Source organism: Ambystoma mexicanum, chromosome 14 (genome assembly GCF_040938575.1).
Source record: "Ambystoma mexicanum isolate Mex_15411 chromosome 14, UKY_AmexF1_1, whole genome shotgun sequence".
In the NCBI taxonomy this organism is placed as follows: Eukaryota; Metazoa; Chordata; class Amphibia; order Caudata; family Ambystomatidae; genus Ambystoma; species Ambystoma mexicanum.
The window spans coordinates 224,386,887-224,412,431 of NC_090940.1; the positions used below are offsets into that span (position 1 = coordinate 224,386,887).

The 25,545-nt window shown below is 47.6% G+C and overlaps 1 protein-coding gene and 1 long non-coding RNA gene across 4 annotated transcripts in view; one reads left to right on the forward strand and one right to left on the reverse strand.

Annotated features, from left to right (window-relative positions):
• Positions 1-25,545, forward strand: part of VTI1B (vesicle transport through interaction with t-SNAREs 1B) — a 507,368-nt gene that overhangs the window by 185,796 nt on the left and 296,027 nt on the right. For all 3 annotated transcript variants that reach the window (XR_011283964.1, XR_011283963.1, XM_069638987.1), the window contains exon 4: positions 19,489-19,662. Coding sequence is in view for 1 of the 3 variants with exons in the window: in XM_069638987.1 (XP_069495088.1) it covers positions 19,489-19,662 (174 nt within the window). In the remaining 2 variants the exon portion in view is untranslated. The remainder of the gene's footprint in view (positions 1-19,488; positions 19,663-25,545) is intronic.
• The window catches only part of LOC138527644 (uncharacterized), a 382,040-nt gene that overhangs the window by 93,562 nt on the left and 262,933 nt on the right, over positions 1-25,545 (reverse strand). The window lies entirely within an intron of this gene.

Genomic DNA, 25,545 nt, shown 5'->3' on the forward strand with positions numbered 1-25,545 from the left:
CTAGCCCCTCTCCCCGCCCCAGGGTCCTATGCGCCTAGGTTGTTTATTGTCTTGTCTGCGATGCGAGCTTGCGCTTTATACTGGGAGTGTGTGTGCCGTGCAAAAGTTGTTGAATTGTGCTGGCGAGGAGTGGATGGTGAAGAGAGGATGCTGTGTGATTGGTAACAACTGGCCTCTGACAGGCTAGCTAAGGTGTGTGATCAAGCCGCAGGGGTCTGGCTGCTTGTGATCCATATTTAGTGAAGCAGGTTGGGGCTGGGGGGTTAGGGTGAGTCAGTATGTGCTGCCCTGAAGAATTGCAAGACGGGAAGCCATTGTGCATCGATGTGCGTGTGTGATTCCATTAGCAATGCTGTTAAGCGCTCCATTGCATAGATTTCTTTTGCTTTGCGCAGCCAGTCTAATTTGGTGGGGGGAGAGTCGGCTTTCCACTTTATCGTGATACAGACGCGCGCTTCTAGGAGCAAGTTTCTGGGCATGTGTGGGAGGAACAGGTATCTCTCTTCAATTTGTTCGACTCCGAAAAGGATTAAGAGGGGCGTTGTGTCCCTGTGGATGCCCTCGATCTGGTGGATCCCCCCCAGGACTTCTTTCTAGTACAGCTGTATACGGGGGCAGCTCCACCACTGGTGCCAGTATGTGCACACTTGCGCGCATCTCCTCCAACAGTAGGGGGTGATCCCCTTCTACATTTTGGCCAGGCGTTTGGGGGGTGAGGGGGCGTCAGGTGCCACTGTGTAAGGATTCTGCAGTTATGCATCTTATATTGCATGGCACTGGAGGTCCTCCACACGGCCCTGTATATGGCTTCCCAGCCCTCTTGGTTGTTATCCCAGCCTAACTCTGCATCCCATTTTGCTTTCGTATTTGGGGGCGGGAGGTGACCTCTTTCCATGACTGCCCTATACATGCTAGTTACGAGTCCCTTGGTGCCTGGGTGCGTGTTCAGAATTTTCTCAAAGGGGATGATGGGCCGTTGTAACTGGCATTTCAATTTCAAGTCCATCAGGACACCTTTCAGCTGTAAGTATGGGAGTAGTCTAATGCTCAGTCCTTGCTGTGCATTTTCAAGCTCCTCCTTGGTCAGGAAGCTACCCTCATGCCACATTTGGCTGGCTCTGACCAGGCCTTGTTCATATTGGGGCTGGAAGCGGAGGGGCTCTAAAATGGAATCTCTAATAGGGGGGGGCCCAGGTGCAGCTAAGGGGTGATGGCCAGGTTGTGACTCCTGCCATGCTTGAGTTTCTACTATTCCATATGGCGCACAGTGTTTCTATGACTGGATGTTATCATGCTCTATGCGGGATCGCTTTAGGGGGAGCCCACAGCCATTCGCCCATGGTTACTGGAGCAAAGAGGCAGTTTTCCAGATTAACCCATGGCTTACTTTTTGAATCCCGGATGTGATTAACGAGAACGCGCAGCTGAGTGGATGCGTAATACCGGTGGAGGTCTGGGTAGGCTAGGCCTCCCTACTCTTTCGGGAGTATCCGTATGTTGTATGCGATCCGTGGGTTTTTCCCATCCCACAGGAATGCTAGGAGGGTTCTTTCGGCTGCGTTCAAGAATACTTTCGGGAGCATGACGGGGAGGGATTGGAACAGGAAAGGAAGCCATGGCAGGACATTCATTTTTATAGCGGTCAGTCTGCCCGCCCATGAGAGATTTCGCTTGCTCCAGTTTTCTAGGTCCCGCTGGATTGTGGCCCAGAGTGGCTTGTTATTGGTTTGATAAAGGTTCCGCAAGTTTTTTGTTATCGTGATCCCCATGTAGCGTATACTGGACTACGTGACTTTGAGGCCCCAGTCATGTGGGGTCGCGTCCGGCTACATTCCGGTGTCTTGGAGGGGGAGGACTACTGTTTTGTTGCGGTTTATCCGGAACCCGGAGTGAGTGCCGTACTCTTCTATTACCTGTAGGAGAGCGGGAATCCATTGCAAGGAGAGAGTTACATATGCCAGCACGTCATCGGCAAACAAAGCAAGTTTATACTCCCTGCCATATCTAACTAACCCTTTGATCCTGCCATTGTTCCTAATGTGCTGGGCGAGAGGTTCCATGACCAGAATGTAAACAAGTGGAGAGAGAGGGCACCCCTGTCTGATACCTCTGGTTAGCATGATCTGTGTTGACACAACTCCGTTCACTATGACTCTGGTGTGGGTGTTTTTGTATAAGGCTTGCGCCCCCCTTACCCACTCAGTGCCCTGGCCTGCATTGTGCAGAATGCGTACCATGAAGCTCCACTCCACCCGGTCGAAGGCCTTTTCAGCATTGACTGAGATCATCGTGGGTTCCACTTCCTTCGTATCGCTGGAGGCCATTAAATCTAGAGTCTTACAAACATTGTCTGCTCCCTGCCTTTCCGTGACATATCCTGCCTGGTCGCTATGGACCAATTGAGGGAGATCTGTGCTCAGTCTCTTGGCTAGGATGCTTGCATAGATTTTAGCATCCACATTTAGCAGAGATATCGGTCCATAAGGTCTGCATTCTGACCTGACCTGCCCTTCCCTTCCTCAGGTATGATGATAATCCTTGCCTCTGCTAATGAGGGCGGGGCTTGTCCGGTGGTCATAATATCATTGAAGAGGAGAGCAAGGAATGGGATTAGCGCGCCCTTAAACCTTTTGTAATAGGCCTGGGTGAACCTGTCTCAGCCCGGTGCTGAGCCTGCCTTAAGGTGGGAAATGCCGTACTCGATCTCTTCCGTGGTAATGGGACCACTCAATCGGTCTCGGTATGGGAACGTGACTTCGGCTAAGAACTCTGCAGTGTTCTCTGGGGAAGGGGTAGTGTCTGTTGTGTATAATTCCTCATAGTATTGCACAAAGCGGGCCGTGATTTCTGTTGGGTCCAGTAAAACTGCATTTGAAGCAGAATTTATTTTAAGGACAGCCCTTTTTGCTTTCTGCTTCTGAAGTTTGGCTGCCAATAAAGTGTGCGCTTTGTCCCCCTTCTCAAAGTATCTGTTTCACGTACCGTAGGTGGGGTAGCGCTTTCTCTTCCCATACTTCTTTCCGCTCCCATCTAAGGCCCCTGATCTTGGCTCTGGTTTCCGTCGCGTCTCCCCCACCCACCTCCCCCGCGAGGGCCCTTCCCCATTTACTATCGCCTGCTTTCCTTGGGCTTCCCTGAGAAGTTTGTCTTTTGACTGAGAAACCCTGAGCTATTATCAGTCCTCTTATTGTCGCTTTTGCTGCTTCCCATACCGTGGAGAGGGAGAATCTCCCCAGTGTCGTTTCTTTTGAAAAAGTCACGTATTTCTGCGACTCTTTAAAAGGCTTGTCTTTGAACAGCGTGTTATTGCACATCCACCGTTTTTCTTCTTGTTTACCTGGGACTAGGTCAAGATCTATTGTGACCATGAAGTGATCCAACCACCCCACCACTTCTATGGCTGCGTTTGTGATTAGATGTTCAAGGTGCCCTTCCAGGAAGAAATACTCTATGCGGGATTGAGTCTGATGTAGGGGAAAGTAGAATGTGTACGTTTTGTTTAGCAGGTGTTTAGCTCTCCATGCGTCAATTAATAGGTGTTCTGTGATGCGGTCTTGGAATGCTTTTCTTTCTGGGTAGGGCGCCCACTCAGTAGGATTTCCAGTCCATGGCTGGGTCCATGATCAGGTTGAATTAACCCCCATAGATTAGTGATCCCGTTCTCTCACCATCTAGCTGCGCAAAAAGGTCCCTACTGAATGGAAGTTACCGGGTATTTGGGGCGTATGCTGAGCACAGAGTCAAAGATTTGGTTCTAATAGTGCCGTTTACAATGAGGAATCTCTCCCCTGGGTCTCTGTGTATTTGTGATGTTTGGAGTCCCAGCGAGAGCGATACATACAGGATGCCCACCCCCCCCTTTTTTTTTTTTTGTCCGGCCCGAGGCCCACATGGCTCTTTCCAAACCTTTCCCCTTTAAGTCAAATTCCCTGTTTTACTTATATTTGGTTCCCTGGACAAAAAGAATATCTAATTTGGCCTGCTTGAATGTGCAGACTAGCATGGATCTCTTCTGTGGTGAGTTGAGACCCTTAACATTGATGGACCCTATTCGGATGATGTTACCCGCCATTGTCATTGTGTGGGATGTGTGCTGTCTGAGGCCTGGTATGTTGTGTGTTGTCTTGTGCTTTTGGATTTTTGTCTCCCAGTTGTGGCTGGGGCTTATAGTGATGCTGCTTCCCCGTTGCTAAACACGAGCCCCATTTGCATTGTGATAGCCGGCTCAAAAGATCAACCTCTCCGGACTGTGGATGGTCATTTACCCCCCCCCCCCCCCCCCCGGTACCCTGAAAGGACCCCTGTGTTCCCTCCCTCCCCAGTTGAGACACGAGAAAAAGGTGGAAAGATCAGAAAGAAGGAAGAAAGTGAAGGCGATCTCCGTGTAACAATGGAGATGCCCTATGTATAAATATAGGGCCACACAACGGATGTCGCCCCGGGAACCCTCATAACAACTGTTGCAACTTTAACCATTTTGTTATACGGAGGCTTGGTGTTAGCTCCTGGTCGTGCCCAGCCCGGCTGCTTGTCTGCGATGAATTAGAGAGGGGAGAGGTCACCAGGAGGGGAAGGGCGCCAAGGTGTGTAGGGGAGTTGTGGTGGCAGTCCGTCTTATCATTCAGAGACGCTGAGAGTCATTTTGGGCACTGTTTATCGTGCACCCTCCATATCCCCTCTCGACCTGCCTTAAACTCGATTATTTTACTTCATCTGGCCATGTCAAGGGGTGTTCAATCTTTTGAACTTGCTTCTACCCTTAGAGCGGTTTCTCTGCAGCCAGGGGCCTGAGGGCATTCATGATGATTCCGATGAGGATGGCATTTCGAGGGGATTGTATCCTCCGACGTATTCCACATCTGACAGTAATCACCACAGCTGTGCTGCCTTGGAATTTTTTTTCAGCGTCCTGTGTCAATGACTTCGATACGCTGTCCTCGAGGGCCTCCGTCGAGGGTCGACGTCACCGGATGATACATCTAGGACGCACGGCGCCCGTAGCCTCAGTTCTGTTTTTTCCGTGAACGTGTTCGCCTCGGAATCTCGACGCGCTCGATTCTTCTACTTCGATTGAGAAAGTTTGAGAATATGTCTTTGTCTTCTATCCCGAAGTCGGGCTTCAAAAAGTGTCGGCACTGCGGTGCCAAAATCTCCATTACGGACCCGCACAAAGTCTGCTTCTGGTGCCTTGGCGAGAGCCACGCCACTGACGACTGCGATGACTGCCAGTCCCTGACTTCGAAGGCCTTGTGGGAGCAGAAGAAGAAGTTAACGGTAGGTAGGGTTTCTAAACCCTGTAAGTCGAAATCTGGGCTTTCGACCGACTATTCGAGGGGCGACTCTCTGAGTCAGCGTAAGTCCAGGGGGTCTCGGTCACAGAGTAGGTCCCGCCATTCCTCTGCCTTTTCTAGGCACTCTAGGAAGCGCCATCACCGGTCGCCTTCCCCGTCCTCGTCCGAGGACTCCACCAGGCGGCTGGTGGCTTGTCCCAACAAGCATTCATCACTGGTGGAATGGGACGCATTCCGCAAGGAGATGATGGCGATTTTCGAATCGCAGGGCACTATTCCGTCCGCGCCTTCGAGAGAAGCTGGCTAGGAACGAGCTAGGGCCACCGCTCGCACGCCTTCGGGCTCAGGCGGTCGGCGCGATCATCGGGAGCCGTTGAGGTCCTGCTCGGACAAGGTTGATCGCCATAGCCATGCCATGTCCAGGTCCTGGTCCTCGACGCCCTCGAGACCGTCAGAGCCTGTGATGCCTTCTAAGAAGCTGACAATCAAAACTGCGAAGATTGAGGCATTGGAATAGTCATGTAACTTCTATTTTAACACTAATGACTAGAGAGTTCCTTGTAAAAGGGGGGTTGTCCAAAGGGTGATTGCCATAATACCGAATGATCACTGAAAAATGCGCTGTCCCACTGGTTGTGGGATGGGAAAACCAATACTTTCTGGGTTTTCTCTCAATTTCATGCAGTAACCCCTATTGGTCTTGGGGGTATCATAAAATGTTGTGGTGGAGCCACAACAGGTAAGGTCGACCGGTTTCGATGGTTCATGACTGATTACCGACCATCTTCTTCAGGACAAGATTAATCTTCATGTGCTACTGAGTAGCGTCTGTCCTCTTAATAGGGCAGCGATGACAGGCTGCAAGGAGATCCTGGGGGGGGATAGCAGAGCTATCCAGGAGGTCAGCTAAGAGCCGGAAATGAGCTCTCTTTAATAGCGTACCTGAAGGAAATCAGGGCGAGCACTGGAAAGCTGCAGCCTGCTCGGTCCATCAGTCCCAATTGACACCTACCCAGCGGCTCCATTGAATCAGAGCAGTACTAGACACATCCCTGGGGCAGTGTTCGCCTCCCCGGGTGAGGGCTCATTACATTCTGCAGATGGTGCACAAGTTTTAACATGCCCAGAGTCTCCCGGCGTTCAAGTTCTTGAGGTTTCTCGGCCTCATGTCATCCTGCATTCTATTGGTGTTGGAGGCCAGGCTGCGGATGAGATCTCTGCAGTGGGCTCTTAAGATGCAGTGGTCGCAGTCCACTGGCAGGATGTCGGATCCTGTTCAGGTGCTGCCCTCGGTTGCCCAGGATCTTCTGTGGTGGGCAACGAAGGCAATCTGATGAAGGAGCACCATTTTGGCTACCCTGGCCGGAGGTGACGATCGTGACGGACTCATCCCTCATGGGATGGGGCACTCTGGAGAGAAAGAGAGAGAGAGAGAGAGAAAGAGAAAGAGAATATGAGAGAGAGAGAATATGAGAGAATGAATTACGTTCAAGCCAATGGGCTAAAAATTAACCCGACCAAATCTAGAGTGATGGTCTTTGGAGAACAAACAAGAAGGCTGAAGGGGAGAAAGAACAACATCTGGCATATAAACGGGGAAAATATTCTGCAAGTAACATAGTTTACATACCTAGGCGTATGCCTGAACACCAGCAAGATTGATAAACCAAGATTGGAATCATTAAGAGCCAAAGCCATAAATCTTGCTAGCCAAGGTAGAATCCTGCTAAAACGATATTGTGAGTTTTCCCTTAAACCATTGATAGCATTTTATCGATTTAAAGCAACTCCGATTTTAACATATGGTGCCGAAACACAGTCCGATCTGACAGCTGGACGGTTATTGAAGGACTATTTTGGAAGAGAGTGCTGCGAATTCCCCTTAGCACACCAATTCAGGCTCTGCGCATGGAATTAGGATTACCCACACTAAAAGCGATCATAACGTGGAAATTGCTAGCACTGTATCGCAATGCTTGGAGCCACCAACGAAAAGCAGATTCTCTGCAATAAGGAACGCACTCACAAAAAGCAATGATCAAACTTTACAAGAATGGAAAATTATATGCAAAGCTATCATTGCAGACATAGATGAAACAGACCAAACACTCATGGAGAACCCCGACAAGATCAAGATGAAGCTCTATACGAGGGATTGGATTAACACACACAATGCAAGACAAAAGTTAAAATGATATAGAAGACCAATTCCTGAAAGCAGAAAATGAAATACCATACCAAAATATCTAGAAGTCTTCCCGAACGCATTGTTTAGAGATCAATACCTGATATTCAGGCTGAATCTGTTCCCTACTGGCGAAATCCTCAATGTAAGTTCAAAACAGATTCAAAAATGTAGATTGTGCAAAAACGAGGAGATAAAAGAATCACTGAAACATTTTGTCTTATTTTGCCCAGAATTGGACGCAATTAGAACTCAACTAATGGTGGGGATCACCAATAACAATGTGTGTAGAACAGCAGAAGACTGATGGCTGGAATTACTGAAAGGACAACGATTGCAACTTACATTGGCGTTGGTGAAACTTCTGTTAGCAATCTTCAGAAAATCAGTAACGCCAAAACCAATTAGTCGCCAAGCAATAACCAAACAGATCCTCTGTGTAATGAAAAATGAATGACTTTTTTTTCTTTTTCTCCTTGTTTCTGAATTGTAATTAAGCTGTGATACATCTTTTTTCTCTTATGCCACTGTAATACCAAAGGCAAAAGGTTTGTACATTCTAAACCAAATAAAGCCTATAAAAATAATTTAAAAACAAAAATAACGAATAAATGATTTAAACAAAAAAGTTCTTCAAAGAAGGTTCTTGGTTCAAGAAGGTAGTCCTCTTCTCCTGGATTTTGCCTGGCTCCTTGAGGCTTTTCTTAACACAATAGTTTTGGACCTCACTGGGCCAACTACCATGTTTGTAGAGAACACACTGTTTGATTTTACAATATTGGTTTCATCTTGCTGTCTTTTCCAATTGCCTGGTATCCTTTCCTGCCAGGATTTCTGATGACCCAATTCAATTATCCTGGTTTACTCTCCTGCCAGAACATCTGTTTTCACTCACTTGAATGGCCTGGTTTACTTCCTTGCATGGACTTCTGTTCTTGCACACTTGGAGCTTTTGCCTGCTCCCACAAGTCCTTCTATATCAGATAGAATAGCATATGCCTGTGATAGGTTATTCTTTCACTGTTCTTCCAATATTTGCACTTAGCACAACTACTCATTGGGAGAGGGTTCAGTTGTAACTTAAATTTCCCCTTGCCAATATGTTTTTGTAATTAGCTTTTCATGCACTTGCACTCGGCATGCTTGCCGATACGACTCGGATCCCCTCTGCTTGTAGGTGGACTCGCCAGTCTTCGTTGGCGTTGATTCACTCTCTTGCGGTCTGCTAAGGAAGAACTAATACAGCCGGCTTTCACCTTGCGGTCGTCTTCCATATTTTTTGCTGGTTCCCCACACCTTCTGCTGGACACGCCTGCTTCGCTCTCGACTTCCATTTGTCTCTGTCTGCAAACGGCCAGGAGTCCCTTGCTGGCTCCTGGCGTTCCCACGGTGGATCTTCCTTCTGCAGGTTCTTTCTCCATCTGCGAGTCGCTCTGCTTCTCCATACTGGCTCCGGCTCTTCGGTTTCCTGCTCTTCACAGCAAGGATCAGCTCTCACTCGCAAGTCGCCACATCAGCTGTCGGTCATGTGGTTTGGGCTGCTTAAATTTCCCGGGCACAGGTGTGTGCCAGGAAACACTAGAACACTCGTTGAGCTTATGATCTCTTTTGCTCCATTCTCTCTTCTTCATCGCAGTATTTTTAGGATTCTGGGAATCATAGTCCATGAGTAAAAAATTATGTATGGACTTTGAATAAATAGGAAAAGGTTTTGATGGATAAGTGGAGTTGTCAAGTGATTCCAATAGGTTGTTAATTTTGGTTTCTCAATTTCATAAGAGGGGTTTCGCTGTTCTTCATAGGAAAAGGAACAGATGCATGAAAGTATGACATGAGCGTTTCAGACAGCGGAGGTTATTTCCAAGGGAAAATGGGGGATACATGCCTCACCTGATGGAGCCATGACATCTCCCTGGAGGCTATCTCCTCCCATGGGATCCTCTTTCATGTAGTCACCCCCAGGGTCAGGAAGCGCTGCTGTCCCCTGGCCACATGGGAGAAGGTTACCGGCGGAGAATCGGTGATGTCATCGGATTCATCACACAATCTTGCCCCATTTCTTTGACGGGGTGCCTTGCCTCAACAAAGCACTAAGGACTCTGTTAGGATGTTGTGTAAAGTAAAAATGTCCACTGTCCTGTGTCCAAACCTATTTCTGTTCCTTACGCTAAACTAACTAAGGAAAAACTGGGTGTCTTCTTGATCCAGAGTCAGACTTCTCACGTTCTGGATACCGACTTATAATGTTCCCTTCTTGATGAGAAAACACAAGTGACTCTTTAAATACAGTTCCCAAGTATCAAGGGGAGTCTCTTTCCCTTGTTCTTCTCTTTAATTCATGAAACGTAGTGTTTAGTCTGGTTCACTATACTGCCAGACTTAACTGTAGACCTTCTTCTCAACAAAAGTATTTCCCAAGTATCGAGGGGAGTATGTTCCTTCCCCTTGTTCTTTTTCTTCTTTTTTTTTTTTTTTTTTTTTTAATTGTATTTGGTTCAGGAAGAAGAATTAACATTACATTAGAACCTTTACAATTATTAATCATAAAACAGATTCAAACATTCCCAGAAATGGAGAAAATAAACCATTAAAAAAGGAAATGACTAAAAAGCAATCAATGACCATTAAGAAACAGTAACTTTGATAAAATAGGTTCATTCTCCCCACTTCTAAAAGCCCTTCTTGGGACACGTTCATCTTTTCCTCTATTCAAAGGTTGCATTCCTATTGGCATAAAAATACATTTGTCATTGACCATATTTTAAATGCGCATCAGCGCTATTTGCATGAAGCGATTTTCCTCAGTAGAAGTGTCAATTACCCCTCTTCCCCACTTGCCCTAACCTGAGCATTTCTCATCTGCGATAGTTTAACAGGTTCAGTTTTTCCAGAATATCCACAACTGTTGCGGTGAGCTGAACTTCGTGGCCTGCATCAAACTCTCCCAAAAATTTTCGGAGATTAAACCCTCTTCCTTGTACGTGAATCTTCTTAATTTCGCTAACCTCAGGGCCCAAGTCCCTTCACACTCCATAAGAATGTGACGGAGTGATTGGAGTCTTGGGTTGGAGCATATTTTGCATAGTTTGATTGCAGATTCTTCTTGATTTCTTATTGCCAATACCTCCCCTGTGGGGACCAAATTCAATCTCACCCGCAAGAAGTTTGCTCTTATTCTGGGATCAGGGTATTTTACTAAATAAGGCGGAAGCTGGCCTACATTTTTTCCCGCAGTCAAGAACTCCTTGCGAAGCTTGGAGCTTCTCACCAGAGAGATAGTTTTGATACAGTCTAACCGTTCCAAATCATGTTTTGCCTTAAGGGGGTTGGTAATCAGAGTTTCAAGGTCAACATCTGCTCTGTCTAACATGTTTTTTACTTTTAGATCCAGCCCTCTCAAGATCCTAGACTTTGAATCTTTCAAGTGGCCTCTAACATCTTCATACAGTGAGCCCAACCTAGGGGACATGATCTCTCTATAAAGTGCAGCTAGTTTCCATTCTGCGCGACATTCTAAAGAGATGAGGCCCAATTCAAACCGCGGGTCCCAGCCTGGTGTGCTCATTGGAAGGTTAAGGGAGTCCTTCCAGATTCTACCTTCTATCCTGGTCCAGTTTGTATTCCATAGTGAGGGTTTAGCTTCGAGGCCATATAGAATAACCAGTATTAGTTTAGCTACATAGTATTTGACCATTGGCAGGATAGAGAATTTGCAGTATTTAGTTTTGATTTTTTTCATATGAGGTATCATTTCAAGAGCCTTGGAAAGGATATCATGCTCTTGATTTCTCGGGCTGGCGTAAATCTTATAACCAAGATAGATTAACTCTGCCACGCAAGGTATAACCTGCCCATTCAATGACCAGTTTTCAAAGCTAATTTTCTTATGTGGATGTTTAAACACAAGAATCTTGGATTTTAACGGGTTTATTGTTAAACCGTTTGTCTCTGCATAGCTACCTAGTTTGGTCAGCAATCTTTGAAGGCCTATAGCTGTTCTGTCTAATAGGACTATGTCATCCGTATAAGCCAGCTAAAAGATCTTACTCCCATTAAGGGTTGGGCTGGCCAATGCGGACGGTTCTAGATTTTGTCCCATATCGGACAGGAAAAGGTTAAAAAACAAGGAGGCCCCCAGACACCCCTGCTTTGCACCTCTTTCTACCTTCACTTCCTCTGACAGATGTCCCTTGTCATCCAACCTTACTCTTACTGTTGTATCCCTATGCAGCTCTATTAGCATGGCCAGCAGGGATTCTGGGACTCCTTTTTGTTTAAGTTTTGCCCACAGCAGACCTCTGCTGATCTGGTCAAAGGCCTTAGAGAGGCCTATCCATGCCCCATAAAGGGGCAACTCTCCTTTCTTAGCAGTAGTCTCACTTACTAAGTTCAGAATTAACCCATTCAGGGGCATGGAGAGACCCCTCCTGAACCCTGTTTGAAAACGAGACAGAGCACCCGCGCCATCCACCCAATCTGTGAGCTCCTTGACTATCAGCCTCATACCTCATAAAGATCTTGCTTTCAATATTATAAAGCGCGATTGGGCGATAACTTGCGGGGTCAGTCCTATCCCCCCCTTAAAGAGTGGAATAATCAACGCTGTTTTCCAAGAGGGTGGGAAGTGCTTAGTAACCAGGATGATCTCAAATAATTTCCTCAAGAACCTAGCCCAGAACGCTGGTTCATTTTTAAGAAGTTGATACGTCGGCCCACTCGGGCCGGCGGCCTTAGATAACGATGAGCTCTTAATTATCTCCACGATTTCTTCCTATTCCAAGGCTAGAGACCAGTTGGTCTCCAGCTGCATTGGATCCCCTTCCTCTCCTTTTTTCTGAAAGATGGCTGACAGATGAATAACCCATTTAGTTTCCGAAACCAGGTTACACAGGGAGCTGTTTGCTTGCTGATCCAATTGCCCCATTACTGACCAAAATCCTCTCGAGTTGGTTTCCCCCCACTAACTTCAACATCTGTTCTCCATCTTTTTGCAATCTGGCCATTCTATGATTTTTTGACCCGTGCCTATAGTTGTTCCTGTTGCTATTTGCCACCTTAGTGGATTTATCTGGTGCCATAATCTTTTTTTAGGCCCTGAAGTTTTTCTCATTTCCCTCTTTCTGGTCATAGTTTCCTCGTCAAACTCATGCAGATGGTGCTGCTCGACTCCTCTTGATGGCATTTTAGGCGGGACAGTTGACCAGATAAAACTAATATATTTGTCTGGGTGGCAGTGATCAGACAGGGAGGGGTTTGAGATAGATTTCAATGCTTTGTTTAATTTTGCCCCTCCTTGACCATTTTTAACTAATCTAACCCTACCTCCTCTTCCCTCCAGTTCTTGCTTATGTAACCACTTCCGATGCCCCTGAATATCTGGAAAAGATAGCTCCAGCCTGGCATGGTCACTGCCCCCCTCTTGATTCACTATCAATGTGGATGACCTTGAAAAGAGGCTGGCACTGACGAAGATGTAGTCCAGTATAGATGTTGACTCTCCTCGACTCCATGTCGGGGATGCATCTTTGTCTCTTTGCGAGCTCCCATTTAGCATTACCAGATCCCATGAGCTCATAAATGCCAACCATTTCCGCCCTCTACTGGAGATTTTTTTTCCCCTTACTCCCTCTTTTTCATTTAAACACTCAGCGCATATGGAATTAAAATCCCCTGCCACAATAATATTAGCCTTCTCTGAATCTGACGTCACTTCAGACAACACTCCCCCTAACATATCCAAAAATGTAGCGAGTGTGGAAGAGGCCGGGTTCCAGTAAACATCTACTACCACCACCCATGGATTCTGGATATCAAAATTAAGTTCAATTTCGCTGGCCAGGATGCCGATTTTGTTCTCAAAAAGCACCTTGGCATTCTTCACTGAGCTGTTTTTGAGTGCTATCAAACGTCCACCAGCTGGTCTACCCAGCGGTTTTTGACTTGCAGAAAGGCAATGAATGGTAAAGCCTTCTATTTCTATTGCATTCACCAGCCAGGTTTCCTGGAATATCAGAATATCCATTTTACCCCAAAGGTCTTCTTTAACTTTTTTGTCTCTAATCGTACAGGAACCCCGCGTATTCCAACTCGCTACATACAGGGCAGACTGACTAAAGTTGTTTTGACCCTAAGCCTATACTCGTCAGAACCTGAGCAAGAATTTCAGGGAGAACGGCAAGTATGTTTTCATCTTTCTTAGTTTCTGACCTGTCCCTACTGCCCTCTTTTCTTTGAGGTCCAGGGCCTCATTCTTGGTTCTGCAAGATTGTCTGTCCAGACCCTTGTGCTCTTCTGGTCTCGTTTAAATGAGGCTCACAAATGTCTTGAACCACTCTTATACCTTTTCCTTCTAGCACCCCAGCTGCTTTTAAAATTGCATCATAGGCCCTAATGGAACTCAGCCCTACTTCCACCACATAACCGTTATTATAGTTGGGGAATTTTACATATTCTATATCCCCTGAGGCAAATAGGTAAAGGCTCTTTACTTTCTTAAACTCCCCTAAAATGACATTTCTACTTAGTGATTTATAGTGGTTGTTCTTTCGTATGGATTTTAACCAAAGTCTGGGAGCTTCAAAACCAGTTTGATCGTCCTCTTTCGGGAGCATATGTTCCAGTTCTTTGTCTCTTGGATGGGAGCAGCCGGTTTCTTGTTGAACACTCTTGATTTTCCTGCACCGTTCCATATCCCCTGAATTGACAGGGGCTTCCCTCCAACCTTTTCGAATATAGCCCTATTCGAAGTAGTTGACTCTCTTACAATTCCTGGGCTTGCTGCTTTCTTTGCGGCAGTAAGGAATATCGGTGCAATCTTTAGTTGCGCTCCTCTCGCATCTGTGTCTGTGTTATTGACCACCAGTCTTCTCAAAGACGGCCTATTTTGTGTAAAGATGGGGGCCAGTTTCAATTTTGGGATTACGGAATCCCCCTCATTTTGGCTCCGCGGATCTTGGGCCAGGCTAGGTAGGTGCTCTGTCTGCATCTCCACACTCACGCGCAGGATCACAGGGTCACTTTCCACTACTTTCAGTTGTGGAGACTTTGCCTCTAGCTGAGCTCTGTTTGGTGTGCGCAAAATGTTTGTCTGGGGTCCCAGCTTACTTGTTGACTTAACAATTTCTTTATTGTGAATAGCTTCTTTAGCCATGTCTGGATGGTTGCCACTATTTGTTGTGTTGATGTTATTCACAAAAGTAAGAATTCCAGCATTTTTAATTTTTTGATTTTTAGTTTTTTTTCTTTGTTCTTTTTAGCACTTTTCTTTGGGCTCTTTTGCTCTTGTTCGCATTTTCCTTTCTTTTCCTTCGCCTCCTCCTCTTGGCATTTTGGTTACTCGCAGTAGTCCAATCACAGACCGCGGCAACCCCCAGATCGCTGGTAATTTCCTGCCTTTCGCCGCTTGCACTCCTTTCATCGGCTTCCAGTACTTGGGCCTCTACCACCTGGGCCAATCTCATAAATTCCTCCAAGGTTGATTCCGACAGTGGAGTATCGTTATAGATATTAGAGATCTCTGATGATTTGCTCCGTTCTGGCACATGTGGTCCCGGTTGCCGGAGGTTAGTCTGCAATAAGTCTCGAATTTGAGACCGTGACGTGGCGTCCTCCTTTCTATTTGCCAGGGATAGTCGCTGTATGGAGGCGATATCTAAACCCTGCTTTGCCACTTCTATTCGTATGTCATTTAGCATGGGGGAGATAGAGGAGATGATTGTTTTCTTTAACCCCACCATCGAGGAGTCACATTTGGCAACTTCATCCGTTAATTCCAAGAGAATGCCCGCTTGTCTTTGGACTTCCCCTTTTAACAGTTCGAACACTTACACCAGTGAGTTAAGGACAAAGTTCAACGCCTTTAAAGTCGAATTGTCCGCTTGATGGTTTCTGATTCTCCTTCTCTCCTTCTGGGCCAGGATATTCCAACACTAAACTACTGTTTTCCCCTGGCAGATCAGTATTAGACTCCAGCTCCAGTACCTCCTTTCTGGTCCCGTTGGGTCTCCCCACTTTGGGGCTTCAGAACAACTTAGAGGCCGAACTCTCGCTTATTTCCTCTGCTCTCAGAATTGGCAAGCCCCAGCTCCCCTCCCTTAAGTCGGCCGCATCATTTGAGTTTTTGTCTCTTTTTGCAGAAATATTCTTTGATCTTCCTTTGAATATTTTTTGTTGCAACTGTGTATTCCAACCCTCGCCTCCATTGATTAACGATGGCTGTTTGGCCAGTTTGGGTTGCTTTTATTTGTCTCTTTCAACGGGGTTTCATGCACCAATGCCACTGTAACTACCAGTCGTTTGGTGTGTGTCATACTTTGAGCAACAGGATGTGGTGACTCCAAGGTTGTTGAGCTCCCCATTGGTGCTGTATATGAGCCATACCAGTCTGCACCATTAGCAGAATCAAGAGCTGCAGTGCTCCTTAACTTCATTTTGCTGGAGATTGGCAATTTATGATTGAGGGTCTCAAAAATGATTAGCTGGCCTTTGGAAAAATGGGGTCCCCCAGCCACACCCCAATAGCACTGGACGATTGATGAGACAACAATCGCTGGTTTTTGCACAACCAGAACGGGATCAAAGGGTATTCCCAGCAGTCTCCCACTCTTCGTTAGCATACGCTCCCTTGAATTGGAGTCGGCTCGATCTTGCTTGTGTACAATTCGGTGTACCATTCAACGAGAGATTCAGCTCTCTCCTGAGAGTCTTGACGCCACCCAACGCCAGCTTTTTCTTGGTTCCCAATCCTCACGTGATGTGTTTAATACCCAACGACTTCAAGCCGCTTGCAGTTGCAGCTTACCGCAATGGCCACGGTTCTGCTTTCTCCGTCCCTATCTCTACAGCTAGCCAGAGAAGGGAGCTAAAGAACTTGTGAGATCTGATTGGGGTGCCGATTCTGCAGAGCCTCACCCTGAGCCACCAAGGCCAAGCAGCAGGCAAATTATATACTTAATTAAGGAAAACATTTTTTTTTTCTTCTCCTCTTTTCTCCCCCTTTTTTTCTCTCCTTTCCTTTCTCTCTGCCTGGCTCTCTATCCGGTTTTCTGTCCGGCAAACGCTGCAAATCCCGCCCGCCCACACTCCGTACAGGTGGCTATAGGCAGCTGCAGCGTTACCAGCTTACAAAAACAGTGAGCAGTGAACGGTTACCTTCACACTTTAGGCGGCCTCCAAGCGCTACACCTAGACACAGTGTACGCCGAGCCTCGGATCCGCCAATGCCGCTGAATATTCCACCAGCAAATCCCGCTCAGCTTCTCCTCTCCTCTGGGTGCTGAGCACTGGGTCCTGGGCGCCGAGTAGCTGCAATAACCAGAGAGCCGAAAAGCTAGGAACACCATAAAGCCGGAGACGCCGTGGAAATGCGGCCTCTGAGATACTCGTCTCCTCGTCTCACGTGATGCGTGATCAATAGAGAATCAAGCTGCACTGAGGCTCACAAAGAAGGTAACAAACTGAGCCGCCTCCGATTCTCTCTCTCTCTCTCTCTGACCAGCTTGTTCTTTTTGTAGCATCAAGACAGGTGCACTATCCTCCCAGACTGGACTATATAGCTTGGAGTTCCAAAAATGTCCTTCTTGTAGTGGGTCCTCGACCACTTTTGTACAGCTTCTTGCACTTTTCTTTCTCTCTTATTTGCATCCCAGGTCCCCCCGGCTTGTCTCCCAGACTGGTCCTATATCGTCTTTCTCTATTACATGGGTCCCTGACCCCTTTATCTTTTCTCAGGCTCTCCCCGACTTGCTCCAGTCACCAGCCCCTTGACTGTGGATTCCTTTGATCATGTATGGGTCCTCAACCCGTGTGTTTTGCCTCAGTGGAGGTCGCCCGACCTTCTATGGGTCCCAGACCCTGCTGTGCTCTGCTTGTGGGTTCTCCCCTTGCTTCATTCAATGCCCAACTGAACAGACCTTGTGTACTGTCCTGCCAGGTACTGTACCACATAGAATATTTTATAACATTAGTTCCTCCTTCTGTAGTTTGTTTGTTACCCCTTTCTGGCCCTCAGGATATTGGTATGTGTCTTTTACTATCCAGCCGGCTCGACCTTTTCCCTACCTTAGGGAAATACTGTTGTGGTCTCTGGTCTGTCCTGGGAGTGGAGCGCGGCTTCTGCACTGCTTCGACATTCATCGTCCTGTTCTCTGCAGCTGCGCAGTGACACGCTCTCTTTTGCATCCTCGGCTGCATGTCTCTCTCGTCCTTTGACTTCGCCAGTTGGGTTTGCTCTCTCCCAGTCACTGGCCAGGTTCCTGCTCCACGGAACCTCTGGAGACACTCGTCCCTTATCGGCAGCGTCTCGTTCTCTTTCCATTGGGTCTCTCGCCACAGAACCAGTGTCTGGTTCCTCACTCCTCCATGGCTGGCTTGACAATCTGCACAGTCCTTACTTGAAGTTTATGGCTGTAGTGGATTTTAGCAGAGTGTACCGCGTATGTTGGTTACGTGGTGGGCTTTTGCCTCAATACCTGATCTTTAAGTCAGTGATGGTATGTACTCCACATGCGTAAACCTCCCTCTTCCTGGTCCCAATATGATCTGTGTGACTGGCATCCTCTATTTAACAGAGAGGGACCACAGGGAATTGCGTGGGGTGAATGGATAGAGGGGATAGAGGTGAAGGTGGTGAATACCGCGCTCTCCCAAGACTATCGTCACTGGTCGCATGGAGAGTTTCCCCCTCATGAGATCATTCCGCTGAATACCACCACTGGGGGGGCTATTGGGTAGCAGCCTCACCTCCCTGGCCTCATGGGAAGGGGCTGCGCCCATGGAAGCAGTGAAAATACCCTCGGTTTCGTTACAGTAGGTAAAAGGAGTGTAGCCAGAAGGGAAGAGTTGGGCGTCAGTATGGCTTTCCCTAGACCATAGTTAGAAGATAACACGGTAAGCTAGCTGAGCGGGTTGAGGGCTCACTGCTGTGATCTGTTGGTTGGAGACTCGAATCCCGGCATGGACAACTCAGCCTTTCATCCTAACATCCTATTCCCTCCCGAACACCTTTCGCTTCCTCTCCTACTTCTCCCACCGCCTCATGCCTCACCTCTTACTCCTGTAGTTCCTTACCCTCTCCATCCTCTCTACACCCTTCTACCCTCCCTCTGGCTCTTATCTAGTCTTATTCTTTCCTCTCTTCTTCCTCACACCCTCTCTCCTCCCCTCTTACTTCTGCTTCTACCTCCACTCATACCTCCCATTCCCTCTCACACCTCTGTCCATCTCCACTCCCTCCTCACCTCAGCAATAATGTAAATAGTTCCTTGTACTGTTTTTGAGTTGTGATTCAATTGCCATTTTATGCTTGTTGTATTTTTTTCTTGTTCTCATGTAAAGCACTTTGGATTAAAGGGCTATATGAATTCAATAAAATACAAATTCTTTGGAGGTTGATAAATGAGTACCAACTTCGGTTTGGTGATATTGTATGTCAATTAGTTGTATGTAAAGCTCTTTGGCGAAAGCCCTATATAAATAACATATCATTATCCTCCCTCAAAAAAGCATTGTCTAGTGGGAGACTTTAGGACTTATACTTGGTGACTTATAGCCTCATTTCCGTGGTCCCCCAGATCAGGATGCCAGCAATAAGCAACCCATGGAAGACGATCCTACAGAGAAGGTAAAGAGGAAAACAACGGCTATCAGATATTTTAAAGATATTGCAGGGAGGCATTTAAACACCTGAGTCTATGTCTGTGAGTGACCGAAACCCTCCCATCCCCTGCCTACCCCCTGACTGATTTCCTGGCAGGGTATGGATTTTTTAATGCTTTTCTTCTGGTTGGATCTTGAAGAGAAAAACATACCTTTTAATGCGACCCTGAGGAGGAGATTAATGGACCATTCTTTAAGTTTACCTTTCTTGTCCAGGTAATTATGTTGCCAATTCTCTGTAATCAAATTCTGAATAAATGTTAAAAACCCTGACTTGTTTTCTTTGTGACACTTGGGTAGGCTTTATCATTGCTTGGTGTTTATAAGACTTTTCCATTATTTTTCTTGTCAATACAGACACATTTGCAGACCCAGCGGGCATTGCTGATACATGGTACAGACAGTCTCAACAGAGCGACGCAGAGCATTGAACGTTCACATAGAATAGCTGCTGAGACAGACCAAATTGGCACAGAAATCATTGATGAACTCGGCCAACAGCGAGAACAGTTGGATCGCACGAAAGGCAGAGTGAGTGGTTGCTCATTTCCTACATCAGCCTGGAATGTCTTCTGGGAAAGTCCAGTTTTCTTTGTTCTATATAATATTTTTAAAATGGTATTCTTTTTGTAAAATGAAGCGTACATTAGGACACTGGAGCATGCACTTTAGATGGCAGTATCCAGTAAGAGTGGCTCTTGGGCTAGGCAAGACTAAGTGGCCCCCACGACTTCCCAAAAGGCATAAATCGCATCCTCTGAACTGTGAGGTTAAAGGCAACATACTTCTTTGTTTACGGCAGTCAAAATCATTGCATCAATCTTGGCCATGTTTGGTGGTGAAGAAGCTAAAGCTACTTTTTTTTTCATTCCTTTAAAGTTAAGTTTTTCAGCACTGTGGCAAGCCAGAAAAAGGACTCTGACCAGAGGACATAGTCTACACATAGCTTTATTTAAATAAAAAGAAAATACTTCACTGACTCTATTTTCAAAGGGAGTTCACTTCCTAAAAACTATAAACTAAAGTGCTCATCATTAGTCCAAAATAAAGTAGTCCTTGGTCCAAACCTATTCACTAAACTTAGAAAATATGTAAAAGAAAAATAGATTGAGTGCCCTGCACTCGGGCGTTTTCACCATGATCTCTCTCGGGCGTCCCAGGAATCACTGCTAGGTATTGATCCAATAGGCATTAGCTAATACCAGTTCTGCTACAAAAAAACAGTTCTAGGCAGTCTATGAAGATTCCTCAAAGTTTCCCCAAGTTCCAACAAAACGTCTCCAGTCCATGAAAACGCAAAATGTCCAAGTTTCTTTAGGTTGAGGGATATTTCCTTGATCCCTTTCTACCACTTTGGTTGATCTCTCCACATTGTAGTCAATTGTTGCATGCCTCCGTGCACCCCTTAAATCTGTTCTTTACTTTGCTTATTGGGTCCCTCTGTCCCAAAGTCTCACTTAACTCTATGGGGTTTTGATGACCTATCTGTCTGTCTGTCTGTTTCTGTTGGCTTTCATTGGGCCCCTGTGACCCTTCTGGAGGTTTGTACAGCTAGGGTTTCTCGGGCTCCCACAACCCTTCTCTCTTCTTGGGTCCCTGTGGCCCTTGGAGGGTTCTCGGGTAGTCCTTCCCGTCACTTATTCTTCCACTCCTGCCTCAGACCTGGGCACCCCAAATACCTGCTGTTGTGGGGTTGGCTCCAGTGAGGATCAGTTTCCCCAGGGGCGGTAGCGTTCTCCATGGCTTGATGCTCTTCCATAATGGAGACTAGCTTGTCTCGACATTCTCTCACTGGTTGGCTCTCGGGTTTAGAGCACAGGTACCTGATTCAGTGGCTTTTTGCAGTCTCCGGGCCCACCACATCCTGTACATGGTCGTGCCTCTAGGCATGGTCCTCTTTGCTCTGCCCCTGCCTCTCCGGTCCTGTGCTATGCTGGGCGGGTGGCGTCTCTCTCGGGCATCTGCTTTATTCCACGCTGCATGTAACCAACAAGCCAATTCTTAAATTAGTACAATTTGTCTCTTTCGGATGTATCACAGCAATTTTACTTTCTTTCTCTTAGTTGTGTATTACAAATGCAGTTACATTTCATTTTTGTTTCTTCCTTAAAATTAATTATATCGATTGAATTTGTCATTGATTCAGTATGTCCTTCTGCTTTACAAAAAATAAATAATCTACGTCTTGTAAAATATTTTTTCTTTTGAATTTTTTAAATGTTTGAATTTAGTTTTCTGAATTTTGAATTACAAAATGTTGTTTGAATTTAGATTTTTAGTCATATCTAAATAAATCAGTATTTATAATCACACACGTGTGATTATTATGATTGCATCTAGAATATAAATAGACATTTTTCATGCGTGATATCTGTTTAGATACATGCCACAGTTCAAAATAATTGAAACTAATCTTTATTAACTTCACTTGCTGCAGCGTGGATCTTATTACTATGTTTTCAGTTTAATGTCCCCATCCACTGCTGGCCACCAAGGGCTGTCCCCCCCCTTTGTTTTTCTTCCACGCTACAACCTGCTGTGCTATTCTACGCAGTTCCGCCCCTCTGACGTTTTCACGCCGGAGGCTCGCCTCAACGTAGGGTTTCTCCTCCTCCATTTAAATGTTGTTGGCCCTTTATTCTTGCTCTGAGATGGAAAAGGGGTGGATCATTCACCACCGGCTGTCAAGCCTGTAGACTGTTCAGCGCTACCTTGAGCTAAACACATAGAGGTGATGTCAGTGTTACCTTGCGTCCAACACATAGATGTGATGTCAGTCTTTCTTACTCCCATGCAGGCAGATAATACTTTAGGTATAGGGAGTTCACCATGGGAATGGGAGTCCTTGTCCCCTGAAGGGGAGTCACTCCCAGCGAGGGCCAGCTTTCCTAAAACCCTAGGGAGGGGTTTGCTGAGGGGGCTTGCCTCCCCAGCCTCCAAGTGGGTAGCCTCGCCTAGGGAAGAAGGGGCAACGTCTCCAGATTCGTCACAGCATGTTTGTGTGTCTCATATTTAATGACCTTGGAAAAAGGATTAACTTGGGGAGCTGGTGGCCATACTGGTAGCCATGTAATGCATTGCTGGATTATTAACAATCATAAGGCATCAGATGTTTAGGACCAATATGTTAGTCAATCAAAACAGTGCTGCTAGTGTCATCATCCACTCCCTTAATTCATCCTTGTCATGATGGCATTACATTGGCTGCTCACAAGCTAGTTTTAAAAACTGAAGACAGTCTAATTTACGGAAACTGTAACTATAGTATAACTTTCTGTTAGAGCATACAGATTTGATTGGGTGGATTCAATGCTGTAACAAAATATTCTGTTCTCTTAAATAATGTACCTTTTTCGCTTCCAACTCTAAGTTAGCCAAAACAGTTTATGAATGTAGATTTTTTTCGTCACTGACCATATCGTGCCTCTCTGTGTGCCTATCAAGATGTTAATGACTGCTTTCCCAGTGCTCTCTCACTCTTGACCACTTGGGGTCGCAAAATAGAACTGAGGACAAATGTTTGGACTTGCTCTTTCTTTACACCGCCTCGAGGTTTGGTATTCCTGAACGTGGGATGATGAAAGCATGCTCTTGTAATATCCCCTTTAGATTTGATGAGCCAATAGCGAGTTTTAATTCATGCCAAGTCCTGAATAAGGAAAAATATACTTTCTCCAGCATGGAGTCTGGCATGGTTTCACATGCTCATGAATATTCCCAGTCATCAGGCTGGGAATCCTCGGTAAAGAGAAAATCAGTATCAGTTTCGTTTCTGATCTGTCTTTCTTGGTAGTAACCAATCACTGATCTCTGGGTCATACTGCCCACAGCCAATGACTGCCCTTTCCCTAAGCCCCTCCTCTGGCAGCCATCCTCAGATTTTTACCGCACGCTCAAGTGTTGGGAGTCCTCGTGTTTAGCTCTCGAGTTTTTTACTGCGTTTTCACGTTTTCACGTTTTTTCAGGAATTTTCTCAATTTTTCGGTTTAATCGAGCCTCAAGCTCCACCGTTTCTACTTCCGATAACGGGGACCGTTTCGGAATTCTTCTACGCCCTTCAAGGGTGAAGTTTTCATCGAGTTTATACTTCTTGGAGAATTCCGGAAGATCTGCGGCCTACCTCAACGGAAATGGCCCAGGACAAGGGAAGCTCGATGCCCGGATCCAAGCTGTTCAGGTGCTGCCCTGGATGCGGATTACAGAACGTTTTCAAGGAGGACAAGCATTCGCGATGTCTCTACTGCCTTCATGAGGACAAGACGCACGTGGAGAAAGACTGTGCGTTCTGCAAGAACCTTTCGGAACGGACCAAACAAAATCGTCGTTCCCGCCTCGCCGCCTGGCTGGAGAAGGGCACAGCAGGTGAGAAGGCGAAGAAGTAGTCTGAGCGGGCTTCTAAGTCCTGTGAGGGCGCCCCGGCGACGCGGGCCCAACAGAAGGCCAAGCACCGCAAGTCCGCGGGCACCGGGAGCGCCGAAAGGTTGGGCTCTTTGGTTGCCAAGCAGGGCGCTACTTCCCCGGCACGTTCGACCACGAGCCAGTGCTCTGGTTCGGGAAAGAGGAAGACCGAGAACCCGGGTAGGCCGCTGGAGCGGACCCGGTCGATCTCGAAGGGGGAGCGAGGCGCTGACCCTCCTCCCAAGGCGAAGGCCCAGGACGCACCTAAGGTGGTGAGGGCTTTGATCCACCCGGCAAAGGTCTCTACCGAAGTGGTCGCTGCGACCCTGGCGAAGCCGGCTGAGACTACTCCTGTGGAAACGCCCGCCGGGCCCAGAGTATCCCTGCCACAGCGGAGGGATTCCTCTTTCCAGCCCATCGCTAAGACCCCCGTGAAGCCCCCATCTGAAAAAGAGGGGTGGGGGCGGTGGCCATTACAGACTCGGAATCAGCCTCTGAGGAGGAACTGGTGGAAACCGAGAAGGGCCTCAACGAAAGGTCCATAGGCCTCAACGAGAGGTTCGAGAAGGTTCGATCCCAGGTGGCGGTCCCTGCTGACGTGATCCAAGATAGCGACGACGAACAGGGCCCAGTGGAGCGGCCATCCTGTCCGTCGCAGCCATTGCCCGAGCCCCAGGATAGATCGGCGGCTATTTTGTTGGCAATCCAATCCTTATGCACCGAGATAAGGAAGAGATTACGACGGACCCCGACGGAGGATCCAGAACCAGGCCCGTCGGGAAGCCCTCCGAACAAGCGGAGAGTCCACCCCGCTCCGCCCTTCGTGCCTGCGAGACCGGTGGACCCCTCATCCCCCTTGCCGGACCCTAGAGAGGATACGGCGACGGATACAGCGACGAGGACGGACGATGACGGCGGCGATGACACAGCAGACATCCCGTCGTCACCCCCCCCCCCCACCGCGGCGTCTCCAGCCGACGAAATTGCCTCTTTCCACGCCATGATAACCAGGGCATCCGAGCTCTTCCAGCTCTGCCCCGAAGAAGAGAAAAAGGAGGGGTTTCTGTACCAACGACGAGAGGCCAAGAGGAAGACAGTCCTCACGGTGCCTTTACTCGACGACATCTGGGAGAAGGGACTTGCTGTCCTTAAGAACCCTTCCACGACACCAGCCAAGAGGTACAGGTGCGAGAAGAAGTACCGAGTCCCTGATGCTGCCCCCTTGTGCCTCAGGGCCCATCCCACGCCGGACTCTGTCGTCTCGGCAGTGGCTAAGAAGAAGGCAGTGGGTGCGGCGGCTTCAACTTCCACTTCCCCGCCGGACAGCGAGGGCAAGAAGTTGGACTCGATGGGACGACGAGTCATCTCGTCGGCGGCGACAACGATTAAGGCGGCCAATGCCTTGGTGATCGTGGCCCGCTACGACAGGGTTCCTGCCTGATGACAAAAGGGCAGAGGCCCTAGAAATTCTGCAGGAAGGCGAGGTGGCGTCGGATCACGCCAGAACGGTGGCAACGGACATTGCCGATACCGGATTTCACCAACTGGGCAACAGAGTTTGCCTCAGACGACAAGGATGGCTCAAGGCGACAGACTTTCGCCAGGACGTCCAGACCAGGGTGTTGGACATGCCGTTTGACGGCAACAACCTTTTTGGTAAGGCGGTGGATGAGTCCCTACAGGCCATCAAGACCGACTCGGAGACGGCCCGGGCCCTGGGGGTGCTTCAACAGCGGCGGCCCTTTCGGAGCTCCGGAGGCAGACGGGGTGCCTCCAAAGGATCCAGCGGTGGCTCCTCCACTTACCGCCAGGCGGCCCACTCCTCTTCCCAGGAGGCCTACAGAGTTCGCGGCAAGCAAGGGGGTTCCCGCCGCCGTCGTCGCCAAGGAGGCCAAGGCGACAAGGCCGCCTCCAAGCAAGACTGAACCGGCCGGGTTGTCGGGCCTCCACCAAAGCACCCCGGTGGGAGGCCGGCTGACTAAGTTAGTCAGCCGGAGTCCATCTCCACCGATCGTT